The sequence below is a fragment of the Dasypus novemcinctus genome, chromosome 4, assembly GCF_030445035.2.
Source record: "Dasypus novemcinctus isolate mDasNov1 chromosome 4, mDasNov1.1.hap2, whole genome shotgun sequence".
Classification (NCBI taxonomy): Eukaryota; Metazoa; Chordata; class Mammalia; order Cingulata; family Dasypodidae; genus Dasypus; species Dasypus novemcinctus.
Genome location: NC_080676.1, coordinates 20,204,439 through 20,224,468, shown reverse-complemented (window position 1 = coordinate 20,224,468; position 20,030 = coordinate 20,204,439). Strand labels below are relative to the sequence as shown.

The 20,030-nt window shown below is 35.0% G+C and overlaps 1 protein-coding gene across 3 annotated transcripts in view; it reads right to left on the bottom strand.

Moving 5' to 3' along the window:
• Nucleotides 1–20,030, bottom strand: part of EIF2A (eukaryotic translation initiation factor 2A) — a 47,257-nt gene that overhangs the window by 11,992 nt on the left and 15,235 nt on the right. Inside the window, exons 3-11 of one of the 3 annotated variants that reach the window (XM_004465654.5) lie at nt 17,234–17,308; nt 15,192–15,310; nt 14,051–14,150; nt 13,596–13,678; nt 10,337–10,410; nt 10,054–10,198; nt 9,746–9,862; nt 6,334–6,905; nt 1,372–1,485 (exon numbers count right to left, since the gene is read on the bottom strand). In XM_004465654.5, coding sequence (XP_004465711.1) covers nt 1,372–1,485; nt 6,334–6,905; nt 9,746–9,862; nt 10,054–10,198; nt 10,337–10,410; nt 13,596–13,678; nt 14,051–14,150; nt 15,192–15,310; nt 17,234–17,308 — 1,399 coding nt within the window. The remainder of the gene's footprint in view (nt 1–1,371; nt 1,486–6,333; nt 6,906–9,745; nt 9,863–10,053; nt 10,199–10,336; nt 10,411–13,595; nt 13,679–14,050; nt 14,151–15,191; nt 15,311–17,233; nt 17,309–20,030) is intronic. The other 2 variants (XM_012527967.4, XM_023590906.3) reach the window with 2 other exon arrangements.

Here is a 20,030-nt window from a genome sequence, read left to right as displayed (position 1 = left end):
AAATGGCACTAATGACACAGCAATCAGCTGTGAAAAATCTATCCCAGGGAAGCAGCTGTGGCTCAATCTGTTGCGCTCCTGTCTACCATATGGGAAGCTCTGGGTTCACGTCCCAGGGCCTCCTTGTGAAGGCAAAGATGGCCCGTGCACCGCAGAGACCTGATGGCCTGTGCACCGCGGAGCGCTGGCACAGCAAGATCATGCAACAAAAGGCAGACAAGCAGATACAGGAAAAAAGCTCAGTGAATGGACACAGAGAAGAGACGGCAAAAGAAAGGAACAAGCCACAAGGGGGGAAATAAATAAATAGCATCTATCCCACTGTTTAAATCTCAAAAATGCAGTCATCATGATATCACCAACCAATAAAAAATAAAAATTAACAGACCCAAGATGGTTTTCCTTTGGCTTCTTTATCTGTCTCGCTCCTCCTGGATGATGCACAGCACTGTCCTCTTACTACAGAACCCCAGAGCAGCTCCCTTGAGTAGGTTTTTGTCCTATCTGCGTTGTTTTTTGTGAAAAAGTTGAGCTCTGCCTATCTATTTTGACGCCATCTTCCCAGAAGTCAATGGTATCACCAATCAGACAATCCTAGCCCAGCTGATCATACCTTCATCATGAGCTATATACTATCAGAATTTGAAAGTAACTGCACTGGAGTGGTTTCTCAACTGCATAATCAAGTGAATTATTTTAGAATAATTCTGTTGTTTATATACTTGTGATATTTAGACTCCAGTGGAATAATCCTGTATAGTAATATAAAACTGGGTGACAAACAGGCTTTATAGTCAGGTAATTTCCAGCTTGATAAACACATGCTTTAAAGCAGGGGTTCTTAACAAGTGGTCTGTGAGTGCGAATTAAAATTCAAAACATTATTCTTATGGGGATGTACTGGTATGGGTGTGATATATTTATTAAATAACAGAAAGTATATTGTGGACTTAAGTAATGTTCCATAGTTTTCACTTGACTGGCAAAAGGGTCTGTGGAACAAAAAAGGTTAAGAACCCCTGCTTTAAAGAAAGCAAATTACACCATATCACACAAGCTCACCAAGAGGTTCTTTAGCCAGTAACATAATATAGTAATCCCGTTAGAGTCTCACGTTTTAAGGTCAGTTCTAGTTTCTTTACTCACACATTATACTACAGGGTTATTTGCCTAAAGTCATAGGCAAACATAAAAGAAAGACATTTTGGCTATTTAAGTCTAAGTCCAACTACATTTTATACCATTACAATCAAGTCTCTAGGACAACAATTCTTTAAAACTTTACAGCATAAAGCTAATTAAACTGTTTTTTTGTTTGTTTGTTTTTTTGGTTTTTTTTGGTTTGTTTGAAGAGATTAGTATCCCAAATACCTGCTTTGCAGCTTTCTTGGCTTCATGCTTCCTTTGATTTTTAAGGGCTGTTTTTGATAATGGCTTATCATTTCCTGGTTGTGGCTTCATATTCTGGGGTGGTTCATCCTCATGCTATGGAAAATAGAAATTAAGTGATTTTGAAATGGAATACATGTTCTTGAAAGCACATAGAAGAAATTATATAATTTTTGCTTGAATGGAATAAACCTTTACTAAACTTATTTTAAGAACTCCAACAAAGACTATGTCAAAAGTTTTATTAGTGGTGGAACACTCCAAATGTCTGAATGGATATAATTAGGTTCTTTGTATAACCTGACATATGATATCTTTCAATTACATAAGAGCTGGCAGACTTCCCTTCCACTGGTTTTGTTTAAACAATGGAATTTTTCTTACTACTACTATTGACAATGATTCTTATGAAATTAGAAACCAACAACTTCTCCTGAGGTCTTTTTGGATCTAAGGCCATCAGAAACCCAGGTGCACTGCTTATTTTCTTAGTGCAAAGAATTACTTGCTAAATCTTACTTGCAAAATCAGAGATTAAGATTAAAAGCAAAAGCAAACAAAAAAGGTTTTTAATACACTGTAAGAAAACAAGTCAAATAGAAAGAAAGGGGTAATTGCCTAATTACAAATCTGGCTTAACAAAAGGACAAGGCCTTCAAAAAACTAAATAGCTCATCAGACTATACAAAGAAGACAACCGTTTCTATCATCAGCATTTATATCAACTATGTATCATATAGCCATATATAAACTATATTCCAGAACAAAGAGAGGTGAATTAAATATAGGTTCAAGATCTCTCCAGGGTAACTTCAAACAACCTACAGAAGTGATGAATGAAGGTGGAGGACACTCACTTCCTGACTTTAAAGCGTATTACTTAAGGGAGTGGATGTAGCTCAGTGGCTGAGCGCCTGCTTCCCATGTACAAGGTTCTGGGTTCCAACCCCGATAGCTCCTAAAAAAACAAAAAACAAAAACAAAAAAACACGAAGAAACAAACTCTCATTGGGGAGCGTATGTAGCTCAGTAGTTGAGCACCTGCTTTATGTATGAGGTCCTGGGTTCATTCCCCAGTACATCCTAAAATAAATAAATAATTTGAAAAATTAAAGCATAGCATATTACTTAGCACAATGGTACTGGCATAAAGACAGACATATTGACCAATAGAACTGAATCAAGAACTCAGAAACAGACTCTCACCATCAATGGCTGAGTGATTTTTGACAAGACTGTCAAGCCCATTCAGCTGGGCCAGAACAAGTCCACTTAACAAATGCTGCTGGGAAAACCATTGAGTTTTACCCAAAAGAAAGAAAGAGGACCCCTATCTCACACCTTATATAAAAATTAACACAAAATGGATCAAGGATTAAATATAGAAGCTACAAACATAAAACTGCCAGAAGAAAAACATCTTCAAGGTCTAGTGGTAGGCAATAGTTTCCTAAACCTTACACCGAAATGTAAGCAATGAAAGAAAAAATAGATAAATGGGACCTCCTCAAAATTAAACACTTTTGTTCTTCAAAAGACTTTGTCAAGAAAGTAAAGAGAGCCTACTGAATCAGAGAAAACATTTGGAAACCATATATTCGATAAAGGTTTGATATCCATGTTATATAAAGAGATCAAACAACTCAACGATAAAAAGACACGCAACCCAATCTGAAAATGGACAGACGACTTGAATAGACATTTCTCCAAAGAGGAAATACAAATGGCCAAAAAGCACACAAAAAATGTTCAACGTCACTAGCTATTAGGGAAATGCAGGTCAAAACTACTGTGAGATACCTTGTCACACCTTATACAATGGTCATTATTTTAAAAAAACAGAAAACTGCAAGTGCTGTAAAGGACGTAGAGAAACGAACATTCCTCACTGTTGGTGGCAATGTAGAATGGTACGGCCTCTGTGGAAAAGTTTGGCAGTATCTCAAGAAGCTGAATAAAGAACTGCTGTATGATCCAGCAATCTCATTACTAGGAAAATATTCTGAAGAACTGAGAGCAAGAATGCGAACTGACATTTGCACAATGGTGTTCATAGCAGCATAATTCACAGTTGCTAAAATATGGGAACAGCCCGTGTCCATCAACTGATGAATGGATAAACAAAATATGGTATATACATACAATGGAATACTATTCAGCTGTAAGAAATTAAATCACGGTGCATATGACAACATAGACAAACTTAGAGGATATTATGTTGAGTGAAATAAGCCAGACTCAAAAGGATGAATATTGTATGGTCTCACTAATATGAAATAACACGATGAGAAAACTCACAGAGGTAAACTCTAGAGTATAGGTTACTAGGAAATAGAACGTTGGTTGAGAATGGGAACTGATGCTTAATGTATGTAGAATTTTAGTAAGATTTATTGTAAAAGCATGGAAATAGAGTTGATGGTAACATAGTATAGTGAGTATAACTAACACTGCTGATTTATAAATGAGATTGTGGCTGAAAGGGGTAGTCTGGATAGAAATGTCAACTGAAAGGAAGCTAGAGAATAATCTAGGGAATGTGTAACAGTGATTTCAGTGGTGGATGAAGACTGTGGTTAATAGTATAAGAATGCTCTTTTACAAAGTGCTAATATGATGATAACACAGAAAAGTTACAACTATTTTAACTTATGGATTATAGTTAAGTCATTTTGTTACTATTTTATGACATTACACTCCCATATCAATTTCATCTACTTATTGGTTTCTCTCTACATTGTTATTACCTTGGCATAAATGACTCTTACCATTCTCAACACATCAAAGGTACCAGCCCTCCATGAAGTTTCATTAGAATTTACAGGTCTCAAATCTATATTTACTTGGGAAGCAGATTTGGTTCAACTGCTAAGAGTGTCTGCCTACCACATGGGAGGTCCAGGGTTGAAACTCAGGGCCTCCTGACCCGTGTGGTGAGCTGGCCCACATGCAGTGCTGATGAGCGCAGGGAGTGCCGTGCCACGCAGGGGTGTCCCCCGCGTAGGGGAGCCCCGCTTGCAAGGAGTGCGCCCATAAGGAGAGCCGCCCCGTACAAAAAAAGTGCAGCCTGCCCAGGAGTCACACACAGAGAATTGACGCAGCAAGATGACACAACAAAAAAGAGATTTCCAGTGCTGCTGACAAATCTGCCGAATGAACACAGCGAATGGACACAGACAGCAGACAACTGGGGGAGGGGGGTAAGGGGAGAGAAATAAAAATAAATCTTAAAAAAAAAAAGAATATCTATGGGGCTACTGATAGACTTGCATTTCAGACAAAAAAATCTAAATGACTACTGTGGATCATGAGCTTTTTTAGTTTTTGTACAACTGCAAAACTCAGAAGATTTATTTTTATTAATAGTTTGTTTCTTCAGTATATCAACCATTAGGGGATTGTTTTAATGAATATATTACAAAAGTGGAGGATTTTTAGAAAGCCAGGAAATACTTCAAGCATAATATATATATGAATTTTAAAATGTGGTTTCTTGATTTAAATAACTTTATATAAATTACTACATCACACACAAAACCAAAAATTTAGCGGAAATCTTAAATTTTTAAAAAAAGTTTTGTTTTTACATTATCACCTAATTTAATCACCATTTTCAAAGCAGGATCTTTCTTGATTAATTTCTCCTCCAACCAACCAACTGGTTTTACAGATTAGAGAATAAAAAAGTATATTAGGGGAGCTGGTGTAGCTCAATGGTTGAGCACCTGCTTTGCATATTCAAGATCCCAGGTTCAATCCCCAGTACTTCCTAAAATAATATATATATATAAATACTAATTTAGAATTTTTTCCTCTTGTATCTTCTCAGACAGATTCAGAAACCAGGTTTGTTTGAGGTTATTCTTGTTTATATCTTAGGTAAGGAATATTTCAATATAGGGCTAAGACAATTCTCAAATTTCACTACATACTTTTTAAAAATCTAAATCCAAATATCATATATAGGGCTTGATTTGTTATATAAGCTTTTATATATTTTTATTAAATACAACTTACATAACAAAAAATGGTTAAACAGAAGATTTCAATGGAAGTCAAAAAGTTACAGATCACACTACATTTTTCACGCTACATTTTATTAATACAGAAGGAAGAGTTGTTTTTCTGAGGGAAGAGGGAAGCAGCACAAAGAAAGCATAGAAATGCCTACTCTTTGAAAAAGTATCTACCCCCTGAAGGCCTAGTAATTATGTGTCTATACATCTCTGTTTACTTGAAACAGTCCCAGTTTACTCCTGTCATATGCTCACCTTTCTAATAATAGCAATAATACTACTGTTCATTGTTGCAAAGTAACTTTATTCCTCAACACTATCACAGAAATCCAGGGTATTAATTAATGCTCTCTCCTGAAAAATGGAAGGCACACCTTTAAATGATCAGACATAACTAACACACTTGATTAGAATTCTACAGTAGAGGTAGAGAACTGCTAGCCTAAGGACTATAAATATATTTTATTTGACCAAAGTGTTTTGAAAAAGGAGAAATCTCAGGTAAGTATCCAAATTTGTCCTGTCTTGAAAATTCGAACATTTTGCAAACTGGGCCTATAATCCCCTATGGAAGCCTGTTAAATGGGGCATGAGCTTTCCTGTTGACTAGTCTTTCCTACTCTGTAAGCCTACTGCCTAGCCTGTTAGCATTTGAGTTTTGAATCCCTGATCTAAAAGCTGGTATGTCACATGCAGTTATTCTTCCCAGGGAGTTTTTTTTTAATGTATTACTTTAAATTAACTCCTCTGTCAACTTAACAATACGAGCTGTTCACCACCTACGGCAGTGGGTCCTAGATGATTTCTGCCCTGGAGTTTCTATTCTCATCATGTATTAAATAATGCAAGAACATGAGAAAAGAAGTCAAGAGAACAACAAACACTGAAAAATCTTCTTTTCCTGCCAAAGTAGTAAAAATTTACTTACCAGTTTGGAATTGGTGACTGGTTTATTTCTTAAAGCTGGAGGTCTATAAGCTGTTGTAACTTTAGGTTCCTCACTAGGTACTTCACTTGGAACTGCTTGGTAAGTTATTTTTTTTGCTGGAAATATTCCATCCAAAAACGGCTGCCAAGAAACCTGCCAAATTTCTGCATTTGACGGCACATCATATTTGTGCAAGACAGAGCCAGTATAATGCCAAATCTTGTACCCATTATTAACACGTAACCTGGGAGCACACGTGGCAGTCAAAATATGCTCACCATCTGGGCACCAAGCAAAATATGTAGAATCAGAGGCCACTGGTTTAGAAATAAGTTTGTAGTTTTTAACATCCCATACTTCCATTTGTCCCCTCAGATTTCCAAATCCAGCTAGTACTAATATATGTCCATGAGGGCTATAGAAGGCTGCATTTCGAGGACCAGTTCCAAAATCAAACACAGGATCACATTTCAAGTTGAAAACTGTTGCTTTGGCAGGCATAAAACCATAAACAGCACAAAATTCAGTGGAACTAGAGTTCCATACTACATCATAAATGGGACCATTTTTTGCTAGAAACAGAATACAGAATATAAAACCTAAATTAGTAATAAGGAATTATACATTAGCATAAGACAAAAACACATAGAACCTCATAATCATGTCAAACATAAAAACAAAAATTTCAAGATATATTAAAATTAAAATATTCATACATGACGTAATTATACATTAGTCCCCATAATATAAGTTTATTTAAGAATACTGAATCTCAATTTCTATTAAACATTTTTAGGCAATGTGGGCTCACAAAAGCATAAGCTGTTTTATTATTAATAAAGACATACCACAAAAATAAGTCCCTCTACACAGCGGCAACCCTGTTACATTTATTGTATAACTTTTCAGAATTGTTTTTGTTGAACTAAGGGATATTTCTCAAACACACACATAAATCACAGTTCTGGACCTTTTGTTATTTCATCTACTACTATATCTTGGAGACTTCTCCATATAAGCACATTAAAATTAACTTCATTCTTTTTTCAATTGCACTATATTTCATTACAAAGCTTGCTGCATATTCTCCACTGTGGGAATGTGCCCAAATAAAAACATCTGTAGGTATGCAACTGGTAGGTCAAAGGGCATATGTAACTGTTCACTGACATACCACCAAAGAGATTTTACCAATTTACATTCCTATCAATAGTTTTTTTTTCCTCTAGATTTATTTTTTTATTTCTCACCTCCCCCCCCTCATTGTCTGCTCTCTGTGTCCATTCGCTGTGTGTTCTTCTGTGTCGTCTTACATTCTCGGCAGTACCAGGAATATGTGTTTCTTTCTGTTGTGTCGCCTTGCTGTGTTAGCTCTCCACGTGTGCGGTGCCACTCCTGGGTGGGCTGCGCTTCTTTGCATGGGGCAGCTCAATGCGGGGCATATTCTTTGCACATGGGGTTCCCCTATGCAGGGGACACCCCTGCGTGGCACGGCACTCCTTGCACGCAGCAGCGCTACACGTAGTTTATTTTTTTTTAAAGATTTATTTATTTCTTCCTCCACTCACTGTGTATTGTGCTTGCTGCCTGCTTTCTATGTTCATTCACTGTGTGTTCTTCTGTGTTTGCTTGTCTTCTCTTTAGGCAGCACCGGGAACTGATCCTGGATCTTCCGGACTGGGAGAGAGGCACTCAACCTCTTACGCCACCTCAGCTCCCTCCTATCAATAGTTCCTGATAGTACAGATTTCCCTGGACACTCACCCATACTGCATACATAGTATCATATTTTTATCCTTGCCAACCTATTAAGTGAAAAATTGTACTTTATTTTCATTCCTATTTCTTTAATTCTAAGTTAGGCACCTTTTAATATACTTGTGAGTAATTTCATTTCTTTTTCTGTGGACTGATTTTTTGTTTCATGTCTATTTTTCTTCAGTTTTTGGTCTTTTTCTTGATTTCCTTGATGTATCAATAAAATCTACATCCCTTGTGTGTCTTAAGACATATTTTTCCAAATTTGTTTTATTTTTCTTATCTTATGGTCTCTTTTCTTTCCTCAATGTAGAAATCTCTAATTTTTATATATTGAAATGTATCATTCTTTTCTCTTATGACTTGCAGATCTGGTTTAGAAAGTCTTCCATTCTAAGATTAGGAAAAAATTCTGCCATATCTTCTTGTACAGTTTTTGGCCAATGTGGAACTTATTTTGGTTAAGACACAAATATTAGCTATTTGCTCCAAATGGCTAATCAGTTGTCCTCGTATTATTTACTGAACAATTACTATTTAATCCAGAACAAAATTGTCTTAATTACAATTGCTTATATTTTAATATCTGGTAGTATCAGAACTTCCCTTGCCCTGCTCTTCTTCTGCAAAGATTTCCAAAATATTCTTGCATGCTTATTTTCATTATCATTATTTAGAACTAGCTTATCTAATTTTTAAAAATCTTCTGCATTTTAATTTTTAGATTTAGAAAGAAATGACATCTTTTAAAAATTGAGTATTAAAGGACATAGTTTGTACCTCATTCAGAGGAGTTTCAAAGTTTTCTTCTCATAGGTCCTACATATTTCTGAGTAATAATGGAAAGGGGAGCCATCCTTGTTGTTTCTGACTTCAAAGGGAAGAAATAATTTTTTGTAAGGAAGGTTACCTTACATTTACATGTTCAATTCAAAATGATAAAATTAGGGACATGTCAGAATTTAATAACTATTAATTTACAATTAATTTAGCTGATTAAAACAATAAAGTTGTAAAATTCTCAAATATTATTCACAATTCTAAGGCAGCACTAAACTCATTGGATCAATCTGTCATAATTAAAACCCAAAAGACCTACTAAAATGGAACTACCTCACTTAGCAACTTCCCTACTGAAATGGTGGAATAACTCAACTAAATGAATTGTCAATTGGTTAGGGATGATTTTAAGTTCTTTAATTCATGGAAATTTTATCTTAAAAGTTATTAATAGGAGCATTTTCAGAATTTGGAATTGTCCTGAATGACAGATACTGACCGTTATATATCCTGCCATAACCTACAGAACTGAGAGGGAAAGGGTGTAAACTACAATGTAAACTACAATCCATGCTGTGTGGCAATGCTCCAAAATGTGTTCATCAATTGCAGTGAATGTACCATACTAATGAAAGAAGTTGTTAATGTGGGAAAAAGTGAGAGGTGTGGGGCATATAGGAATCCCTTATATTTTTTTATGTAATATTTTATGTAATCTAAGTATCTTTTAAAAATAAATATATTTTTAAAAAATTTTTTTAAATTATTGAAATATGTGAATTTAATTACTTGACCAAAGAACATTAGTTTATATCATACTTTTGGCATAGTACTTTTTATGTTATTATCAAAGGAAAACTTCTGGAGTACTTACGTAATTGCACTACAGCACTTTCTCCATTTGTTGCAATGTAGTGCAGCGTTTGTTCCCCATAGTAGGAAGCGCCTGTCTTGTCAACATCTGTACTAGCTATTACCAACACTGCAGTAGCTATAACAGTAAAAACTTTAATTAGATTTAAAATAAATTAACCTAATAGTAATAAGAAAAATACAAAAAACATAAGAGCAGATCTAAATTTCCATTAGATAAGCACTGACACTTTTTCGTATTCACACAGGAATATAAGTTTAAATTGGCACTCGATAAATGAAATGAAGAATAAAATATATTTATCATACCTTTTTTATTCCATAGCATTGTAACCTTATCAGCCTTAAAGAAACTTTTGTTGGCTAAAGCTGCATGAGGTCCACCAAAGTTAGGGTACTGATATAATCTAACAAATGAAGGTGCACCCTTACTTCCTGGAACATAGACGGCCACCTAAGATACAGACGTAAATTGTTATTTAATTTTTTGAAGCAGATACACTAAAATGGCCATGTTTTTATAATCATTAAAAACTAGGAAAAGCTTTAATCACATAATAGTCCAATGAACAAACAAAAACCTAGCAATTACCTTGTATGGTTGGGGTCCAGGTGATAACACAAAATCATTAATCTTTTGCAAATGCAACTTATTTGCAATTGTGCCTAAAACAAATAAATAGCTTTAGATTGATGAGAAGAGAGCTAACAGTACTTTAAATAAACTCTGAATGTATTATAGAAGGTTAATATAGCTATACTCTCAAGTTGACCAATGTAGTCTCATATAGGTGAGGCAGAGCAACATAGTGGACAAAGCATGGGCTGGAAGAAAGACAGACCTAGGGTTGAATTCCTATTCACTTACTAATTGTGTCACTTACTAATTGTGTGACCTTAGTAATGTGATTATACCATCTAATTTTTTAAGAGCACAGTGCATGCACATAGTAGTTACTACCAGTGATAACATTTCCTTTGGGATGCTCATAGAGTAAGACAGGAAAGCAGCTAACCCAAAACTGGTGGAGCAGGAGAGAGTCTCAAAAACAGGAAAAAGAAATGCCTGGCTGTACTTATTGCTTGGATGGTGCTCAAAAACAGCCTGCAGGTCACCTTTGGTACATGTATACGAAGTCATCAATTCCTATTCTACTTTAATATACCCAAACACAACAATTAATGGGATGCTCTAAAGAAAAAAGGAACTGCAAACATTTTTCCTTTAAATTATCTTCAGAAATCATGTTATTGTTTGTAGTGTTGGTATTGCTATTCTGAGAGTATTACACCAATAATGTTACACAAAGCACATGAATACTTGTGTGAAAGAGGTATTTTCAAACTATTGCTCCTAGTATCCTAGAAAACCAGGATTCCTGGTGACAGAGAAAGGCAATACAGATATCAAATAGAAGAGGTTAAGTAGAAATCTTGTAAGTTGCAGTTATCTGTATGAACTCATGATTATTATACCATTAAAAAAAACACAACAGGGCGGCGGACTTGGCCCAGTGGTTAGGGCGTCCATCTACCACATGGGAGGTCCGCGGTTCAAACCCCGGGCCTCCTTGACCCGTGTGCAGCTGGCCCATGAGCAGTGCTGATGTGCGCAAGGAGTGCCGTGCATGTAGGGGTGTCCCCCGCGTAGGGGAGCTCCACGCGCAAGGAGTGCGCCCCATAAGGAGAGCCGCCCAGCGTGAAAGAAAATGCAGCCTGCCCAGGAATGGTGCCGCACACATGGAGAACTGACAGAAGATGATGGAACAACAAAAAAAAAGAAACACAGATTCCCAAGCCACTGACAACAACAGAAGCGGACAAAGAAGACGCTGTAAATACACAGAGAACAGACAACCAGGGTGGGGGGGGGAGGAAGGGGAGAGAAATAAATAAATCTTAACAAACAAACAAACACAACACTGACACAAAAGGCCTAGAAACAATGATAAACTCTGCAGTAATGAAAACCCTAGAACCCAGATTATGGTACCTAAAAATCATTTTCCACTAAAAGGAACCAGGGTTTCTTGGAGCTTTGGGAGATTCTAGGTGCACAGCAGGAAGCATGCAAGATGATTCTAGAACATCTTGTCTTAGGATATAGTAAAGAAGTCATTAAAGACTAACTGGTTGGGAGAGGATATGGCTCAAGCAGTTGAGTGCCTACCTCCCAGACAGAAGGTCCCGGGTTCAGTTCCCGGTGCCTCCTAAAGAAGACAAACAAACAACAAGCAGACAACAAGAAAAAACTGAGAAAAAATCAAGAAGCAGACAATGAACAAAAAAACAAACAAGGAGGCAGCAGATGAGGCTCAAAGAGTTGAGTGCCTGCCTACTACATGGAAGGTTCCAGGTTCAGTTCCCAGTGCTTCCTAAAGTAAAAAAGACAACAAGCAAAAAACAATGAGCAAAAACAATGAGCAAAAACAATGAGCAAACAGATGAGGGAGCCATCTTGGGGGGTGGGGAGAGGAATATGATGCCATAATTTTTTAAAAAAAGACTAACTGGTCAAAGAAAGGACAATTTGAGCTTCAATAAAATAATAATTGAAATGGACTGAAACACATCATGTATGTTTAAATCTTAAATTCTTAAGGATTAGGGGGAACTGGTTGTAAAGGAAGTGCTAGAAAAAGAACTCATTATTTTAAAACTGAGAAATAAAGGCAGACTATTTTTCCGGCCTTTATTATATACCTTGTACCATTAGGCAACCAAATAGTAAATGGAGGAATTTCTCTATTTTTTAGGAGGTACTGGGGACTGAACCCAGGACCTCATACAAGGGAAACAGGCACTCGACCACTCCCTAAGAATTTCTCTTTATAGTAGTACAGCTAATAAATGAGGATGTAGGGAAGAAAAAAAAATTAGAATATCACCAGTTGGCAACCACCAATAAAATAGTAGATCTAGGCATTGTATATTAATGTCAGTTAGCTCCACAAAATTTAAGTCAACCAGATGTTATGTGCTTCTTGATAAAAATAATTAAATACTACCAATGATGTAGTCTTGCCTTTCCCCTCCCCCCACAAAAGAAACTGAAGCTGATCAACTCTAGATCCAACTAGCAATTTACAGAGGGCAGATGTACATGTCAAATTATAACACAGGCTATAACAGTAAAATTCAAGCCGTGGAAAAATATACAAGTTTGTTTCTTAATAAATTAATGGAGTGGGGGCAGGCAGGGGGGTGTAGGGAGGAAGATGAGAGGGAAATTATAGATTAAAAAATTTGAAAGATATATCAATCAATTGCAATATGTGAAGCCTTGTTTTGGATACTAAGTTTAAAAGGGTTCATGATAGTTGCAATTATTTGAAATGCTGAACAGTGATAAGATATTTAACAATTTCTAATCATATCAAGGCTAAAATTGAAAAAATACAGAACCCTAATCTTCAGAGACATATATTAAAATATTCATAAGGGAAATGATATAATGCCTAGGATTTGCTGCAGCAGAATAAGAGATGGTAGGTAGAATAAGAGATGGCTGCTGGAACAAGGTGTCTATTTTTCTGTTTCCAATGCTCCACATTAAAATACTTTAATTTTAAAAATCTGAGTCAGAATTTCATTAGCAATTAAACTGAGGAAGAGGTATTCAGATGACTTAATAGTAATTATCAAATAATAAAAGATTATTATAAAAGAAAATCTATGTGTTATAGAATTTTACTAGCATTTAAAAACAGAATTATGCAAATGAGTTAACATAATAACAAGTATTGATTAATAAATTAATACTATTTAGGAGAACCCTACAATGCCAAATAAGGTAATGAAAACTATATATATTAACAAATAATAAAATTATCTCATAAATCTTCCCATACTAATATTGTTGTTTTCAAAGAAGTGAACTTCATTGTTAACATTTCGGGCACAAATAGTTTCATCTTCTGACCAGGATGGACACCTAACATTGAAAAGAAAGAGTTTTTAAAAAATTTAGGCAAATGTAACATCACTGTTAACATGTAAAAGTTTGTGATATTGCTTCTTGTTTAAGAAAAACTACTTACGAATATGATGTTAACTCAGTTACTAATAGTTTTAGTCAGTATATGTAACAGAAAAATATTGTTCCTTTCTATTTAAATATTAAACAATAGAAATATCAAGCTTTTACTACATTAGCTTAAGTGAAGATTCCTACACAGGGTCTTATAGGTCTGGTTTTTCGTCTGACAAGTTATTTTTGAAATCAATACCAGAGAAACAAATATCATTCAATGGAGATATTTACAATTTAATATTTTGTAAGGAACACTTTAAAACATTTAATTACCAATTTTGCATTTTTTTCTGGATGAAAGATGTCAAACACGTCCCCGTTTTCACATCATAAAGCTGTAGGTTGGGAATCCCAGCTGTGCCATCTTTAGAGGCTGCAATAAAAACAAAACTTTTTGCAGTAACTGTCTTCTAACATTTGTAAAAATATTTCATTACTTTAAAAAATCTGAGCAAGATTATAAAAGCATTGCTTTAAAACTCTGCCCTCTAGCCTTAATTATGGATCTAACCATCCATTCTTAAAGCCATGACAATATGACAGCTGTTTATGAACACAAGCCTAGCATTTCTAAAATGAGATAATTACTACAGATTTCAAGACTACTTAAGATCTTTTATAGTTTATTAAGTTTTAACATAGTTTACTGCCAAATGGATTAAGTGTCTTATTAAGAAAGCCTACATCCATAAGAAGCACATGCCAAAAAAAAGCTATAAAAAAAGTCATAACTCTCAATCAATTCTTAATTTTCCTTTTATTTTCTTGGACAAGATTCATGAGAGTCCATGCCTCTTAGAATAACAACGCAGGAGGTTTAGAACCCAAGAATGAACTATTACCATATACTTAACTCAGCAATTTCCACATTAGAAAGTGTTTCTTAAATATAAGCCCTTACACCAACTCCCAATATTTTATTATTTATGAGTCACAGCTATATAAAATGTCCATATAATCTATCTTTACTAGTTACTTTTAAATGCACTAGAAAAACGGCCATCATTTCCTACTTTTTGTCATACAATACACATTAGATGTTGTCTACAGTACTTCCTCTTTCATTTATAAAGACAAATTTAAAACAGTTTTTATTTTAAAAGGCTTTATTATTCTTTATTTTTAGGGACTGTTCCTATCTAGTAGTTATTTACTTCCTAAGTTTTCCCTTGAGTATTTTCTTTTCTTCCATCTCATAATGGACCTTTTCACAAACTTATATGTTGAAATTACTTAAACTACCCTGTATCGGGAGAATACAAGATTCATTGTTCATTAAAAATGTTCACAAACCCTATTCACTACCATAAAGACTAATTACTTCCATATAAGGTTATAAACTGTTTTCATGTTTTCTCACTGCATTCAATTGGTCCTGCCTGTCAGAATATTTTTACAATTGGAAAATACTTACTAGCATAAGGCTGCCACGCCGCCAGGACAGTGTTTTTTGGCGAGAACTCAAGGCAAACTGCCTTTGGGAGGTCGAAGGAGTGCAGTAGTCCCTTGTTAGTGACACTGATAATATTTACTCTGGTTTCAAAAGAAATTACTTCAGCAATGAAATACTGTAAGTGCCAGCACTAACCAAAGCATTCACACCTCTTTTTCAAATACAGATCACTCAAGAGTTCATTTTTCACAAAAATCAATTTTCAGTTAGTTCTACAAAATATCCAGGAAATACAGAACTAAAAAAAAAAGTGCACACTTCACCAAAAGGCTCGGTATTGGGGAATAATATCAAATCAGCAGAAAGACACAATAGATGATTTCTTCTACAGCTGAAAAAGAACCAACTAGGCCTTTGTAAGCTGAGCTACAAAGGTGAGGTCTATCATATCAAAGGGAAAGAAGTAACTAGAGGGAAGAGCAAAAGTATTATTTTGAGTAAATGGAAGATGTAAGAGCTAGGGAAATTAGCAGGGAGACTTTTGAGGTTTACTGAAATCACAAAGGAAGTCACCAAAAGATATGACTGTAAGAACCATTGCAGTATAGTAATGACAAAAATGCTAAGGAGTATAATAAAAGCAGTTTCCGTTTGTTGGATGCTTACCATGTGGTTAAGCACCTGACACACATTTTTTTTTCACTTAATCCACACAACAGTCTTGTGAAATAGGTATTATCAACCCCATTTTACAAATGGTAAAACTGAGGCTTAGAAAAAGTAAGTGATTTGCCCAAGACCATACTATTAATAAATGTCAGAGCACAGCTTTGAAACCAGTTTGGCTTGCTTTTATGTACTAAACACTCTGGGGTAAAACACAAAAACTTCATCATTTCCAGAAATTGTTTGAAGTAATTTTGTGCCACTCAGTTTTGAAGAAGACATTAAGGTTAAGATAATCTGGAACTGAAGAATGCAAGATTACTGCATATTGTTTAAATATATACATACCAAGTGACACACATACACAGTTAAGATTCTTTACAACTTACAGTAAAATAAGTATTTTAGAATTAAATGATTTATTTTTTAAAAAATCATTGTTGATAACCATTAATTATTTTTAGTTTAATGAAGGCCATTAGTTTTAATAAAAAAATCTTACATAAGGAAAAATATTTTAACCACAATCAATATACTATGTCTAATTCACTTGCTCCTGGAACAATATGTACCATGTGTCCACACTACTTTAAAGGCTAAGTGGGGATATGGATAGTGTAGTATACAAAATCATGAATTACTTTTCAAACTACTGTATGCATTTTTCCCCCTTTAAAAAACCTTACAGTTTTATATCTGGCTAAAAACAACAACAAAAATAACATTTAACCTAGCAACAAATATTTAGGTATTTTCCTGGTTCTGAGAACTGAAATGCTATAGTAACACTTGAAAATTTTTAAAAGACCAGTTTTCTTAGGGAAATTATTTACATTTAATCAAAATACTTATTTTTCACAAGACCAATTCTAGAAACTGATATTTTGTTATATAGATTATACTATACATACTTTTGAATAACTTATAAAATACCTATTTAATATACTTTTACATACAATAAAATAGCACTAACTGCAGACAGTTTAGTTATTAATTTAACAGCAAAGATAAAAAGAATCCAAGTCTGAGGTAAAGAGGCAAAAAGAATTATTCTATATATGTTAGTGCAGAAATTAAGAAATCCTAAATAATTATTTAGAGCACTATTTCAAACAATCTCAGCTTCTTCCAACGAAAAAGAAAAAGCACTAAATTCACTGCCCTCTTTTACATATTGAATTTTAATTCAAAGAAATGAAATAAATCAGGACACATAAACAGAAACTAACAATTTGGGAAGTATTTTATAGAAGTTACAATGGAGATGATTTCTAATTACATCATGACATTAAAAGATGGACTTTACTAAAGATACCCAAATACGTTTATTCAAATAATGCTAGATATGCTTTATATTCATGATACACATATAAAATGTTATATAAATAAACACTAACTTTTCTCCGTTGCCCCAGGCAAACAAGGTCCCATCATTACTGAAGGTATAGACTTTGCAATTTTTCCCAGATTCTCTGAAAAATGACCAAAAATATAAGTTTACATTAATAAGCTTTAATACTTTTCAAAAATCTGATTATAAAATCCACTTACTCCTAACTTAATGACTAAGAACTTAAATTTTAGAAAATAATTCCAAAATGCTTTAGTCTGTCAAAATACTTCAATCTTTCAAAATACCATACCAAGGACCACTGTAAAGTATACAGTAAGAAATATGGCCTCCAAAAAAGAGGTCTGGCCTTGGTCCCACTACTGGGAACATCCTTGGCCCTTCCTATGATAGGAGTGGGTTTTTTTCATGAGGGTTCCTGGACCATGCCTGATAGTTCATATGCTAATGAGATGACACAGGTTTGGGTTAGCCTCACTAGTAGTCTTAGTAGAGAATCCCCTTGGTATGATGGGAATCCCCTTGGGATGATGGGAACCCCCAAATTTGTAGCCAGCTGGTCAGAACTGTGAGTGGCCCGGGCCTCCAAACTCGCAACTGGTGCCTTGAAGGGCAATCTTGTAGGAGTGCCCCTTAACTTGTGGACTCTGACCTAACTCCGGTAGTTAGGCAGAATTGAAATGTTGCTGATGATTTAAGTTACTCTAGTTTACACAGTTGATGTCAGGAGTTTTTCTACTCCAGGTAGCTGGAAACTGATTTTATAATTATTTTTTTTTATAACTAGTTTATGTGAAAACCCAGAAATGTAAGTGAATGTGAAAGTTATCCCCTATCATCTGGATCCTGAGAGGACTGAAAGATTTGAACTTGGAGCTATGTGGAAAATGCTCCAGACCCTTCTTAAAAAAACAGTGGTGGACAGAATATCCTCAAGTGGCCAATACGTATCCCTGGATTTGAAGGACGAAGACTTTCCATCAACTCAGTATATGTAAAGTCAAAGAAGTATCAACAAGAGGCTTTAATTATTAAATAAAGAGCATTATTAAATAAATGCTGATGCTGGATTCGTGGAAATCAGACTTCTTGGCAATATTCTATCAAGTGATCATCAAAACTCCAAATACAGTACCTCTAATCTGGAGCTGCTCGCTGTGAATACATCTCCCAGTGATAATGAAGACCCAAATAAAAATGTCTATGTATCTATATGTAAATATCCATTTTTGTAGTCACATAACATCAGAACTTAAAAGCTAATACTTAAATTGTTAAATAACAATAAACCAGCACTGAGAACTGACGGATAGTAGTAGACTGAATTATGTATGTACCCTAACAAAAGACATGTTCCTGTGGGTACGAACCCATTGTAAACAGGACCTTTTGAAGATATTTTTGTTAATGTGTGGCCCAAATGAATGAAGGTAGACTTTAATCCTTTGGTGAAGGTCTTATAAAGAGAGGTCAGAGAGAGCCATAGAGCCAGAAGCTGGAAGTCAGAGGAAACTGCAAGAGCGTATAGAAGGAGACATTGCCATGTGATGGGAGGCAGAGATGCAAGTCAAGGAACCCCAAGGATTGCAGCAAGCCAGCACCAGAATCCAGACCTCACAGAGAAGCGTGGCTGTGCCAGCGCCTCGATTCTGGACTTTCAACCTCTGAAACCATTAGCCAATAAAATTCCTCTTAAGCCAACCTGTTGTGTGGCATTTGCCAGAGAAGCCTAAGATACCCTCTTAAACTGGATTCTATCTTTGCATTAATTCGTTTTAAGATGACCTATTTATTTCTGCAGACACACAATAATGATAGCTTATAATCAGTTTGTAGTTATCTAAACATTTTCCCTCTTTCACATAAACAGCTTTGACCAATATTTCTCCCTTCATATATTTCAGCAAATAAGTTCTGAACCTTAAGGCAGAATTTTATAATTATCCTGATTAAATTCCGCCCTTTAGATTTTAACCTATCATTCCAGCCTGACACCTACGTAGGTTTTTATCTTTCTCCTTGAAAACATTAGTCATTTCTCAGATTTGTATAATGTAAATTATAAAACAGTTTCTAAGCTATCACCTAAATAACTCATAAGAATGTTGAATGAGCCGTAAACAAGATCTTGTGGCTCACCAAAGTACCTTTCCTCTAACTAAAGTAAACTCTTTAATCAGCTGAATTCACAACTCATAACCAATGACAACTCTGTCATTTTCTTCATCCAACCCAAAGACTCCAATAATCATCCCCTCATCTCAATGCTTACAAAGTGTCTTTTTAATAACTCATTCTAGAATTGTGTTTAGGATTGAAAGCAAGTTTACTAGCCTAGAGTACCCAGAATTCAATGATTTTCTTAATTTGGGGAATTGGAATTGTCTTCATTTTCTTCTAGTAATAATTTTTAAAGTGAAAAATTTCAAATACACAAAAATGTAAGAAGGGTATAATAACCACTCCCCCATGCATCCATTACTTAAGCTTAAATAATTGACTCATGACCAATTTTGTTTAATCTACATTCCACTTTTTTTAAATGAGTATTTTAAAACAAAAACTAGATGTTACGTCATTTTACTCTACACTTAAGTATGCATTTAATTGATAAGGATACATTTTAAAAACATAACTACCACCATGCTATTTCATCTCACAAATTACTCATTATCACCTAACACTTAGTACTTGGCTTGGGTTATCTAGGTGTTGTTGTTATTTTTCCAAACTCCCCAGGTCATTCAAATGTGCAGTCAAATCTGTGAACCAACCGCTCATCTAGAAGCTTGATTCAGGTTTTAGTTTAGGCAAGTTACTCATAGATGCTAAGTATCAGGTAG